This window comes from Lonchura striata, chromosome 2 (genome assembly GCF_046129695.1).
Source record: "Lonchura striata isolate bLonStr1 chromosome 2, bLonStr1.mat, whole genome shotgun sequence".
Lineage (NCBI taxonomy): Eukaryota > Metazoa > Chordata > Aves > Passeriformes > Estrildidae > Lonchura > Lonchura striata.
Window position 1 is genome coordinate 69733182 of NC_134604.1, and position 12913 is coordinate 69746094.

At 43.0% G+C, this 12913-nt stretch overlaps 1 protein-coding gene across 6 annotated transcripts; it reads left to right on the plus strand.

Annotated features, from left to right (window-relative positions):
• Positions 1-1168: 1168 nt before the first annotated feature.
• On the plus strand, positions 1169-9838 carry RNF6 (ring finger protein 6). Of its 6 annotated transcripts, none has more exons than XM_021530652.3 (4): positions 1169-1287; positions 4933-5142; positions 5637-5744; positions 7022-9838. In XM_021530652.3, exons 2-4 carry the CDS (start codon positions 4953-4955, stop codon positions 8731-8733), a joined length of 2010 nt encoding a protein of 669 aa, XP_021386327.3. In that variant the 5' UTR covers positions 1169-1287; positions 4933-4952; the 3' UTR covers positions 8734-9838. The 6 variants fall into 6 exon arrangements, with proteins under 6 accessions (XP_021386327.3, XP_021386330.2, XP_021386333.2 ...); XM_021530655.3 differs by having other exon boundaries at positions 1177-1366; XM_021530658.3 differs by having other exon boundaries at positions 1177-1326.
• Positions 9839-12913: the final 3075 nt, after the last annotated feature.

Genomic DNA, 12913 nt, shown 5'->3' on the forward strand with positions numbered 1-12913 from the left:
GTCAGAAGCCAACTATTTCCTAGTTACAATACTCTGTTTATTGCCATGCCCATCAGCTTTTTGCCATGCCATGCTGTAAATGCCTTAAAGCCAGTCATCTACAACTACCCCTCATGGGTCCCACTACAATGCATCTTTCATAGTTCTATTTCTCCAAAGTATCTAATCTTACTTGCAAGATTAGATGGCCATCTTTTGAAACTCTTTTCTAGCTCCATTTCTCTCTCAACAATATCTGTCTTATCCCATGGCATTTCCAAGTCAGCGTTTCTTATCTCAAAGTTTGCATACTGTGTGGGCCTTCTGTCAGGCCCTGAGAACTCTCTACAGATCCATTTCCCACATATTCTGACTTTTATTATGAAAGTAAAATTGATCTTCAGGAAGGACATATTTTAATTCCTTCAGGCAAGGTGAATCACAATAGAATACTAATTATTTATACTGCGGCAAGGCACATGAAAAACAAAGAGGCTGCCATTTTCTGAATGCAGTGAGCAAAGAGTAGTTCCTGATCTGGCCTCGGTGTTAAGAATTTGTCCCACCCATCAGTTTGTCCCATTAAGAAACCACCTAATGGCAGAACAGGAATGTAAACTACCACCAAACCTAAACATAACACTCATGCAAACTCTTAAGCAGAATAAAGAAATCCTGGGTGTGTTGTGAAAGCATCTTCCCAGACAGCGGCCCTGAGCCCTTCCTTACACCTCGGTCATTACCTAGGGCACTCCTTTGCACGAGACCAGTTGCACAGAAAATACCCAGACTCGTTTATTTTAGTTTGGAGCGGCTCGGGACCCGCACTGTGGGTGCCCTCCGTGTGCTCGCTACTAGAACCGGAACGTCGTGCGAGAGGCTCTGCGTCTCGCGTGGGACAACTTCTACCCGACGCTCCGCAAGCGACTTGAGATGACAGCACCAGCAATTCTTTTTTGAACGTTTTAGAAAAAGTTCAGTGGGAGAGTCCTGCAGAGGGAAATGTAAACAAAAAGGGAAGTAAGGGAGGCAGAATCACAGAAGAAGGAAAAGCGTCCCATTTAAAACCGCAGGAAGGCTGGTAAGGAGAGAGCAGAGTAACTCCACACTGGAGCGCGTTCCTTACGTAAGGCAGTACAGTGCCAAACGCGCATGCGCCCAGGGGGCGGGGCTCGCGCCGGGGTCCGCCCCTCTCTCGCGCACGGAACCCACGCCGGCGGCGCTGGCAGCCACCCGGACCGCAATCGGCGCTGGAGCCGGCAGCCGGACGGCAATCAGGGCGGAGCGCGCCCCGCTGGCGCACGCAGGGTCGGTGTCCCGGCGGGCGGCTCCCGCTCCGCACGCAGGGTCGGTGTCCCGGCGGGGAGGCTCCCGCTCCGCACGCAGGGTCGGGCGCCGAGCGGGGCTGGGCCGGCCGGTCCGTGCCGCCGCCGGCAGCAGGCACGGACGGCCTTTTGAGTTTTGCCGGCCGCGCTCTCGGCAGGCTTCCCCCCCGCCGGGGCAGGCGGCGGCGTGGGCGCCTCCCCAGCTTGCCGCAGCGGGTGACGCGGCCCGCCGCGGGCAGCGGAGCCGGGGCTCGGGCGGCGGCGGAGAGCGCGGGTCTGGCCGGGGCGGGAGGGCACGGGCTGCCGGGCGCTGCTGCCATTGGCCGGCGGCCGCGGGCCCGCGGGGGCATTGGGCGGCAGCCGCGTCAGTCACGGCGCTCCCGTCCCCCCGGCAACAGGCGGGGGCAGGGTAGGACCGGGCCCGAGGGCTCGATGAGTCCCCGCAGCCCTCGCGGTTCCACGGCCCAGGGTGTCGGCCCGAGCCCTGCCCTGCCCTGGGGGGGAGCCTGGCTGGGCTCTGGCGTCTGCGGGTCCTGCTGCCGGCCCGGGCCCGGGTCTGGGCCGTCACTCTCGGGCCCTCGGCTTGCGTCGCGCTGGGTGTCCCGGGGGCGGTGTTTTCATTACCTTCTGACTCTCCCTTTTTCTCTCCTTCCTCTCCTCCTTTCCTAGGCTTCGTGCGTGGGGGTTTCTGGGTTTGGTTTAGGGGTTGGCTTTATTTTTTTTTTTTTTTTTTTTTTTTTTTATTCCCGAACTCGGTGAGATCATCATGCCGGGAGGCTGTGGTGTGACAGAAATACTAAATAGCCCTTTCGCTCGGGGAGGCTTCCTCAGTTAAACTCCATAGCCGCCTTGCAATCAGGTGGTAGTCTTTCGGAAAATGAGTATCTAATTGAACCGGGGGTAGTACTTCAGGAAAACAGGTTGAAACTGAAAAGCATAAGGTATATATTAAAAAAATAGTCGTAAACCATAAAGAATAGGCTAGAGTCATCATCAATGAAGATCTAAAGGACTAAGTCTTAGGTTGAAAATGCTAGAAAACGTAAGCTGTTGGCATGTGACCCTTACCTCTTTGCAAAGGAAGAGTAATAATCGAAGTCATATCTGGGTTTTGATTTCAGTGTTTTGCATTTTACTAGTTAATACCCTTCAACTTTAAAATACTCAGAAATATTCTAGTGTAATGTACTTCATTTTTTATGTAGTTAATACCCTTCAACTTTAACAACTCTATAACATTTTAGGTGCCAAAGTACTTAGTTTTGATGGCATTTGGTAAATAGGGATAGTTGTCATCCATGGAGTTATGTTACAGATGGGACAACTGAGCACTTCACACTCCTTGCTGTTTCTAAGTGAGTCATTCAAGGAGTGTGACTAATCATCCTACCATACAGTTGTCAACAAAAGAGTATTTTTTTTTCCTTAACTACCCACAGAATCGAAGAGATTTCCAGATTTTTTGTGGATAACTGATAACTGAAGAACCTCTCTTTGAACAACACTTTAAATTTAGATTGAGGGGGACTACATGTGATGGACATTTTATCTTAAGAATATATGTGGAATTTTTCTCTATGCAGCAATACAGTGATGTACCTGGGAAGTCGGTGAACTTAGAATGGTCATTGTCGGGCAAGCAGCCACATGCTGTTTTAAGGCGTTTGTCTAAATAACAACTTCATGTGAGACTGAATTAGTTTTATCAATCCTTCCTCTTTTCCCCTCTCCCTGCTGCACCTGTGTCAAGTTGTAAGTCCTCTGGGAAAGAGGCACTTCAGTATCCAGTGCAGTCTGGGTTGGGGATTTTCATGGTAATAGTGTTAATTAAGTAATTTTCTTGATGGGTATTGCCAAGGTAATGATAGTGTGGGCTGGGGTTGGATGGGAACTGCTTTTGTTGTGAGGAACCCAGGGTAGTAAGAGGAAGAGCTGGATGAGAAATTTGTGTTTAGAAGTGTGATACGAGAAGTGACCTGATTTGAACACAGCCCTTGTGGGAAATCAAAGTCAGCAGTTATCTACAGCTTGTGAGGCTGAACCAAGAGGACAACATTGATTAAAAATAAAAAATATTATGGGAATGGAAAATGTCTTGAAGGGAAGATACTCAGATTTAATTTCTTTTAAGTTGAATGAGTTAGAGCCGGGAGAGAAGATTTTAAATGCATGAAAGTGTAGTGTTGGACAGGAGGAAGATAGTTGATTTGGAGGAAGTGTATTTAGAAGTGCAGTTACCTGGGACAGGGGCTGGTGGGGGGAAGTAACATGAGGTGTGGAAATAATTCAACCAAGGATACGTCAGAATGGACAAGAACGTAAGAAAGGTATATTAAATGTATGCCAGCTTCTGCTGTTGACAAATACATTTTCTGATTTTTTTGTGTCTGTTTGCAGTATTGATAAAGATTTGCTCTTTTTAAAATGTATTTCTAATAGTTGGTTTGGTCTGATTGTTGTCTCATCACCTGTCCTGTGAAAACTAATTATTGATCAGGAGTGTGCTCAGAATGCTGTTATCTGTTTTTGCTTTAATCTAAACTTGAAGTGACTTTCATGTGTGTGTAAATTGACAAAAAGCAAACAAATAAAACAAAGGCATTTACCCACATGCAAGCAGATTGGTGCAGTGAGATTTGGGCTTTTTTAGCCTGATGATCTCTGTAGAGAAGTGATCTCTTTTTTTCCCCGGTGTCTGCCTCAGCAGGTGTTACAGGTGCCTTTTGTTTAACAGGAAGCTGAATTGAAAGGACACTTTATCATCTTTCAAATAGAGAGTGGAAGAACAGGTTTCCTTTAGAAAATAGGAAAGCTGAGGAGTGGTCTGAGGATTGAGTCCTAACCAGAGGGAGGAGGTAATGACACAGAAATCAATGGAGATGATGCCTCTTTGACACTGGAAGGCTATTTTTGCCTTCTAACAGTGTGGTCCCACTAGTTCAGTATTTGGTAAGCGATGAAGAACTGTGGCAAAGGTACAGCCCATCCCTTTTACCGCATATTCTGGAGATGGATGTCTCTTTGCTAGCTAATCCTTGGATTAGAGAATGCAAGGAAAATACACAAATAATGTAAGAGTGTCAGAAGAATCATTCCACCAAAAATCTTAAGGCTGTACACTATGGGGGTGATATTACCAATGAAAATACTAAAGTAGTCTTATGTTGGGGTAGTCACAAGTCTATACTGGGTAATTGCAGTCCAATAATCAGAAAAACATGTTTTTCACTATACTTCAGATTTTTAAATACTCCCCACTGCTGTTGTATTTTGCTTGAGAGAAAGGACAGATTTTATGTTAATTCCTTTAACTTCCTAGAATATCACTATTTAGCTAAAAAAAACACCCCAACCTATCATTGCATTTTTATTTTAAAGTTGCCATACCAACCAGTATGCCCTTTCAGTAAGGGAGTTTGAAACTATTTTTCAGCAAGCTACAAGTATTTCTATATTTGAATAATAAACTGTCGTGTTGTCTTGGCAAATAACATGGAGCTTGGTTCACTTTAATTATCTTTAGCTATTAATAAACTAATTTATTTGAAAATGCTGGGGATGTTTTACTGCAAACTAGGTAAATACTTCCTGTAATTCCTGGGCAGTCTAATCTTCTGGTTTTATCCAGGACAGCTTGGCATTATCATTATGGATCGCTCCCGACAGCGTGCGGGAAATGGCAATGAGCAGGTGCCTTCACGGGAGCGTAGTGGTGAAGGTGAGAGACAGCGGCAGCTGGAGCGCCTCGGCAGGGAGGAAGCCTATTACCAGTTCATTAACGAGCTCAACGAGGAGGACTACAGATTAATGAGGGACCGAAACCTGCTTGGCACTCCTGGTAAGATGTGCATACCTTCAGTACAAGAGGTGTAGTGAAGTAATGCTCTTGCTGTTAGCCACCACCTGGGGTACTGTGACTCAAGCAGCCTGATTTCTGTGGCATTGTAGAAAGGGAAAAATTCTCCATATGGAACAAAAGTATAACACTTCACCTGTATACCATGATGCTGCATTTGAATGTCCAAACCCAGATAATTAACATTTGGTACATTCAAGTATATCTATTGATGTGTGGCAGTTTTGGGGCCCCTGAATTGTTACTGGAAGTTGGCATACTCTCAACACAGCATCTTTTTCTTCCACTCCACTACCTACTTCCTCTGATATCTGCATTATGATCTCGCATTAGTGCTATTTTCTTTCTGGTTGCATCAGTTTTGTCTGTCTTCTGAAGATTTTAATTCAAGATAGAAAATGTTACTTCTGCATGGCTGTATAGAGGCAGTAATAGTGTCTTATCTAACGGTGTTATCAAAATGTAAATTAATTCAGGAGAAATAACAGCAGAAGAGTTGCAGCAACGTTTGGAGGGGGCTAAGGAGTGTCTGACATCGCAGTCTGATCTGGATAACAGAGAAGGTGAAGGTAGAACTGTTGGAGGTAAATATTCTTCATTCCTATATGTAGACATGTAGTATGTGGTGCATAAGTAGAGTTCTGTAAAGATATTTGAGACTCATTTATCTTTCTTTTTTTTTTTTTTCCAATGTGCCTCTTGGGATTGTTTAAAAGTAAGAGATACAAAACCAAACTTAAAGTACTTGATGAGAACAAATTACTTGCTCCTTTTTCCCTCATTTCCTTTGCTAGTAAATGTAATAGTACAAAAATTACTATTTTTTTCATTTCTTAGAGGTTTTTATCATGTATTAGAGCAGTTGGAAAAGAAGTTAATTGAAAAACAGTTAATCTCTCCACTGTTTTGACGCTTTTGTTGTTTCTTTTCCATTTGTTTTAGTCAAGTGAGGCTGGTGCTTTATGCACTGTCTTCAATTCCCCAGAAATACTGGCTTACTCATTTGGCCAATTCTAGTCAGTTTTGGGAGAGGAATTAGCAGCTCAGAAATGAAGATACCAAAGTTCTTGGAGGGGAGGTTTCCTGGACACAGAGAGATAATGGAGTAGTGAGAACTTAATCTGATCCCTTTTCACTGTGGTCATGACAACTGGCCTGCTTTATACACGTAGTTAGCCATAACCACAACACTTATATCTGTTCCTGAGCGTGTAGTTGAAGGTTTGAAAAGGGAGCTGTGGGTATTGTAATAGGAAAAGAGTATATTTGCACAAAAGGAGAAAATCTGTTCAAACCATGTATCCCACCCAGATACATTCCTGTGTAAGCTGCTCTAGGTGACCTTGCCTTGGCAGGGGAGTTGAACTAGATTATCTGCAGAGGTTCCTTCCCACCTTGATGATTCTGTGATCATTTATTCCACTGGTTAAAGGAAACACTTAAAAAAACCCAAAACCAAACAGTTTCCAAAAGAAGACAAGACTTATTCTTCCTTTTCCTGCTGTACCAAAATCAGTTGTTAAAATATTACCAAACAGATAGCTTCAGTAAGGGGCATGTATTGGAGAAATACAACTGTCTTTGGACACCCTGCATCTGAGCACTGGCTCAGAAGAGGCCATCTGAGCATATTAATTTCTCTCCGAGTCTGTTAGTGAGACAAAAATTCTAGGTTGAACTGGTAAGTTTTGCTGACATTTTTACATAGAGCACATTTTTGTACATTAGCATAGCAAGGTAGGTGCCCTGCTACTGTATTTTGTCTGAAGTCAGAGTCTAGCGAGTGAAGAGGATTTGGAGTGCATTGCAGTATGCAGAGCATGCAGTTGCATGAATGTTTGCAATTCTTTGTTTCTCTCAGATTCTGAAGTTCTTGGGGAAAACTCCAATGGCGACTCTTTGCTTGAATGGCTTAACACATTTCGTCGCACAGGAAATGCCACTCGCAGTGGGCAGAGTGGGAACCAGACCTGGAGAGCTGTGAGTCGAACAAATCCAAACAGTGGGGAGTTTCGCTTTAGTCTTGAAATCAATATAAATCACGACCATAACAGTTTTGAAACTTCTGGTGAGGAATATGTTGATATAGATGCCACCAGACTGTACGTAGAAAGAAGACGTCAGCTAGTTGCTGGTTCAGCAGCCCCACGGACAAGGAGCATGGCTGCAAGAGAGGCAAACAACGAAGCTGCAAGGACCAGGCTTTTAAGGCGTGCCATGGCATTAAGGTCAGAAATAGTTTCTCATGCAGTCTCAGGGAGGCTCAGGAGTAGAACGAGGGAGCTGACAGGCCAGACAAATAATTCTACACGAAATAATTCTGTGGCTGCTGATGAACCAAGAGAAATGCCAGAAAGAGGTACTTCTGCAGCAGTCAGAAGGGGTAGAGCTAGAACTAATGTCCGGACGAATACAAACCAAAGACTAGAAATTTTGCGACTGCGGTCTACCCTAAGTAGTCGAAGCCGCTCCCCTCTGCAAAGGCAAGGTGATGCTGCTCATTCCGAGGAACGTGGTCAGAGGCAGGATAGAAATGCACAGCAGGTCAACAGAAGTAGGAGACAAACAGCTCAGGCTTCTCCACAGCTTACTGAAGAACAAGCAAGAGGTAACACTCAGGCTCCCCAGCTTTCCAGTGTAGCCCCATCCTTACAAACAACTTCAGAAGAGGAAGAACCTAGTAGGCCAGTAGCTACTTCCAGAAGGCACCCAACAATTACACTAGATCTTCAGGTGAGAAGAATTCGTCCTGGAGAAAACAGAGACCGGGACAGCATTGCCAGCAGAACTCGTTCTAGAGTAGGAATGTCAGAAAACACAGTTACCTTTGAAAGTGACAGTGGGGGATTTCGGCGCACAATATCCCGCTCAGAACGCGCAGGTATTCGGACCTACATTAGCACTATACGGATACCTCTTCGTCGGATTTCAGAAACTGGGCTTGGGGAACCTTCATCAGTGGCTCTTCGATCAATCCTTAGACAGATAATGACAGGCTTTGGAGAACTGAGTTCTTTAATGGAAACTGAATCTAATTCAGAAGTGCGAAGAGGTGGTCATCACTTAGCGGATGCACAGAATAACTCAAGTTCAGCAGATGGCAGTGATCCAACTGGGGTTTTGTCTAGAAATGGACATGCAGTAGATGGCAGCAGGGAAAGAAATAGACAGAGGGGTGGTAGTCAACGCTCTGGACGCAATCATGAGAGCCAAGATAGCAGGCAGTCTCAAGATGCAAACAACTTAGTGGAGAATGGAACACTGCCCATCCTTCGACTTGCCCACTTCTTCCTGCTGAATGAGGATGATGATGATGATCGTTTAAGAGGTTTAACCAAAGAGCAGATTGACAATCTTTCTACACGGAACTATGGGGATATTCACACTGAAAATGAATGGAGTAAAACGTGCAGTGTTTGCATTAATGAATATGCAACAGGGAATAAGCTAAGGCAGTTACCTTGTGCGCATGAGTTTCATATTCATTGTATTGATCGCTGGCTTTCTGAAAACTCCACCTGCCCAATTTGTCGGCAGCCAGTTCTGGGGTCTAATGCCACAGATAATGGCTAGAATTATTTGTACTGCTCAGCACTTAAGGATTTACTCCTGCTCTGAGCCAGATGAAATCCATGACTTAGATATGGGTCCATTTCTGGGGGGAGTTTTGTTAAATTTCTTCAAAAATTATAGAAACTTATCTAAATCTAACAATGTAAATATTATTTTTTCCAAGTGCAGGTCTAGGAGCACACATAGAACCAAATGATATTGGTAAAGTTTATATTTTTTTAGGTAATTTTGTTATGCTAAGCACTTTTGTAAATACAGAAATGCAATAGTTAATCAGTCCTGCTTTTAATGTATGTTTTTTAACATTGTAATGGACTTACTTTATTTAGATTACAAAATGTTTCACACAGACCCACCACTGTGTTGAAAAATTAGTGGCTAAATAGCCATTTGTTAGCTTTTTGTTCTAAGAACAATTTCTTTTACAGAGAGTCTCTTGCTGGACATGTTTGCTAAATATATTTAAGTTACTTGAAGTGCTCATTTTAATACTTTTTTTTTTAAACATTGAAATATCCTTTCCAAAAACTTGCCAATTTGGTTCTATTTAAAAAATTCAATGGCAATTTTTGCATGTGGGTTTACACAGTTCTTAATGTTGATGAGTTCTTACTCAGAAGTGAGTGAGTTAGTGGCATTATGAAATGTATATAATTAAATGCTGTCTTTGACAATCTTTGTCTTTTCAGTGCAGACAGCAATCAAATCTGATAATTCCAAGGGGGTGTGTCTTGCTCAAAGAATAAATGAGCACTAAGGAAGACAAGGAAGCCTTTTTACTCTTCCAAATTACTCAATCAATACTCCTGGGGTTTTAACTGCCTTAGTTTAAAGAGGGGAAACATCTCCTTGACCATTATACAGTCTATAATATGCATGTTTTGGGCATCCTACTCTGAAGAACAAAACAAAGACTTGAAGTGCTTTTGTATAGAATGTTAAGGTACACATGTAGTCTTAGTCCTCTTGAAACATGCCTGAGGACCAAGTGGCAAAAGACACTAAAAAGGACAAACTAAGCTTCCCTGAAAATCCCCAGTATCTGTATAATTAGATATTAAACTTCATACCAATGACTTACACTGAAATAAAGTTGCAAGTTAAAATAATTGAAGTTCTATGTGAATTACTGTTGAGCCACATCCTGTAGATTAATAAGAAAACTTACTATTTTTAATGTTCAATCTCAGTTTTTCCTTTTTTTTTCCCAACTTTTCCCCAGCTCTGTTCTTGGTCTTTTAGTTACTATGATACATAAAAGCCCAGCAAGAAAATGCTCCAGGGGTTTCTAGGACAAGCTGGGTGTTACCAAGCTTGTATTTTGAGCAACCTGCATCTCAGTCCCTGGAGAAATGCAGAATTGTGCACTAATCTGCTGTGTGTATATTCTGAGCAGTAGAAAGAGTACTTGAAGTGAACAAGTACTGCCTTTCTCTGCCTGCAGATAGTGGCCTTGACAAATGTGCTTCTGTGCCAGGTGCGTCACTTAGAACATCTGCTCATGATATCTTTCAAGGGTAGCTATAAAATCCCGTGTGATTTGATGTCTGCTTCAGTTCTGCAAGTGGAAAACTTGTGTCATAAATTCAACAGAAGGGCTCATTTTCATTTCTGAAAGTAGTTCTGAAAAACTCTGATATGAGATTTAGATGATTTAAAGCTATGATTGAGATCTCTTCTGATGTAATTTTTGCTGTTAATTACTGCAAAGGTTGTTGACCCCTCCCTTGAGTGTTTCCTTAGCTGCAGTAATGAGTGAGGAGATTTAAATGTGATTATAAGAGCTAGCTTTTTTTTTAACTTTTTTTTTTCTTTTACTTCTGTTAGGTGCTGAGGCTGACACTATATAAATGCATACATGTATTTTGTCACTTCTTTGTTTCTTTATGACTTTTATTTTTGAAATCTGACTGGTTGAAAAGACTCATACATAGAAACCTACTTTGGCTCACTATTGCCTTGCTGGTCAATTTTAACTAATTCTTAAAACTGCTACACTAATGCACTAGACATGAAGGGAGATTGCCTGTGCCTTTTTTCCATTCAAATTTTGCTGTGTCTAAGAGCATGGTTACATGGCTCAAGATGAGATCATCTGTGACAAGGTATGTTTAACTGAGCTGCTAAGCAGAATATAATAGTGAGAACTTTTTACAGAAATTGTAGGCTATGGGAAAAGAAACTTTAAGTTTCCACTATTATATTCCTGCCCTGTCACATGAGAGGTGTCAAGTATTTCCCCTCCATTGAGTAGCATGTAATTTGTTACTCGGCTTTCCCAAGATACTGTGTTAATGGCACCAATTAAATCATAGTGATTCAGTTTGGTATTGGCTTCTGTTACCTTCATTTTTGTGATAAAACTTCAGTTCTCTGCTACCCCCGCTCTACAAACACTTTTTTATACCTTGTCCTTTGGTGACATTACGAAATATAATTTATTTTTATGGGAATAAAGAGAAAAATATGGGCAGAATTTTACAAGTTTATTTAAAATGAAATATTAAATGAAGTTCTACTGGTAGCAAAGCCTTAATGTAAAAAATTACCTAGAGAGCTGCCTTAAACATGATGCCTGCAAAGCTAAAGAGAAATATCAGGCTGAATTTATAGGGTTTTCTATTTTATATGTGTGATACTATCAGTGTCTTTCTAGCTGATATTAAAGAAGATAATATTACAGAGACATAATAATGTATCACATAGGAGTGGATTCTTGTGTTGCCAAGTAACATACAACAATTAGCAACGTGTAAATTTGGAAATATAAAATGAAACAGTAAATGATAGCAGGTTGTATTCTGCCACTTCATGCTTTTGCCTTGATGGGAAATAACTACTCTGCTTTTAAAAGCAGATGCCAGTTCCCCATGCCCAAGCTCCTGCTGAAGTAACCCTGTGCAGTTATCTGGTAACTACCACGTGACTGATCAGAACCCAGCCAACCTGACCACCAGGCCAACTAGGAAAGATGTGGGGCAGGGCAGGACATTCTGCAATGTCTGAGGATATGGTGAACCAAGCTGGTAATCAGAGTGTGCGAGGTGATGTGGGCAGGACAGACCTCGTAACAGAGTTGCAGTGGACTCACTCCAGGTCTGTTCACACAAATAAAGCAGGCCCTATGAGCCAGTATGGTGGGCAGATACTTTTCTTTCTCTAAGAAATCAGCATCCCAAGTGCCAGTCTGCAGAAAGCAGGTGGGGAAGAAGCAGGAGGAATCAGGTCTGTTTGCAGTTCAAAGGCTGTGATCTCATCAGGATCACAGAGACCTGGTGGGATAGCTCACACAGCTGGAGTGCTGCAATGATGGATACAGGCCCCTTAGGAAGGACAGCGATGGGGAGGAGCTGCCTTTTGAGGCGAGAGCAGCAGGAATGCATGAGCTCTCTCAGGATGGATGAGGAGCCAGCTGAGAGCCAGGTCACAAGTAGTAGGTAGACCAGCATGGTCCTTGTTCTCGTAGCTGTCTGCTACAGACCACCTGTTCAGAAAAAAAGGCAGGTAGGATCTTCGAACAAACAGTCAAGGTCATCTCTGGATTATCATTTCACAAAAGAGACACATTAATTTGGTTGTGGGTTGTAGGATTTACCAGTTCTTGAAGAGGCTTTGAGACCTGACTCTCCTTTTGAATCCACTGACCATACCTCGGTGCGGTCTGCAGGATTTCATGGGAGAGAGGCGGCAAATGTCAGAAAGCTCAGGATTACTGTTATCAAGTCATATAACCAGGGTTATAACTGGAGCTGTGCATACCCAGCTGTGGTCAGAGCAGCATTCAGAACAAAAGACACGGCCATGCTGACAGTGCAGCACGCTGAGATGAGTCTTTAAAAATATAATTAGCTCTCCTGAGAGCCTATGCAGCTAATCTGATTTCAGCCTGCACACAGAAAGCATCAACAACAGGTGAGCACTGCCTAGCCCACGGCGGACTTCCCTCAGCCTGCTCATGTTTACAGGGGGAATGGGGTTAGCCTACCTTTTGGACACACAAGATGCCTCACAGCAAAACTTCTTCCATTTATTTTTTTTTTTCCTGGGCTTACACTAGACTTTGACTAGTGTGGAAGAGACCTGGAGCAGGTTCACCAGATACTCAGTGCACATTGCTCTTTGGCATTCACACTTATTCTAGAAGGTGTTTATCCCAGCACTAAATTTATCTTTAGTGTAA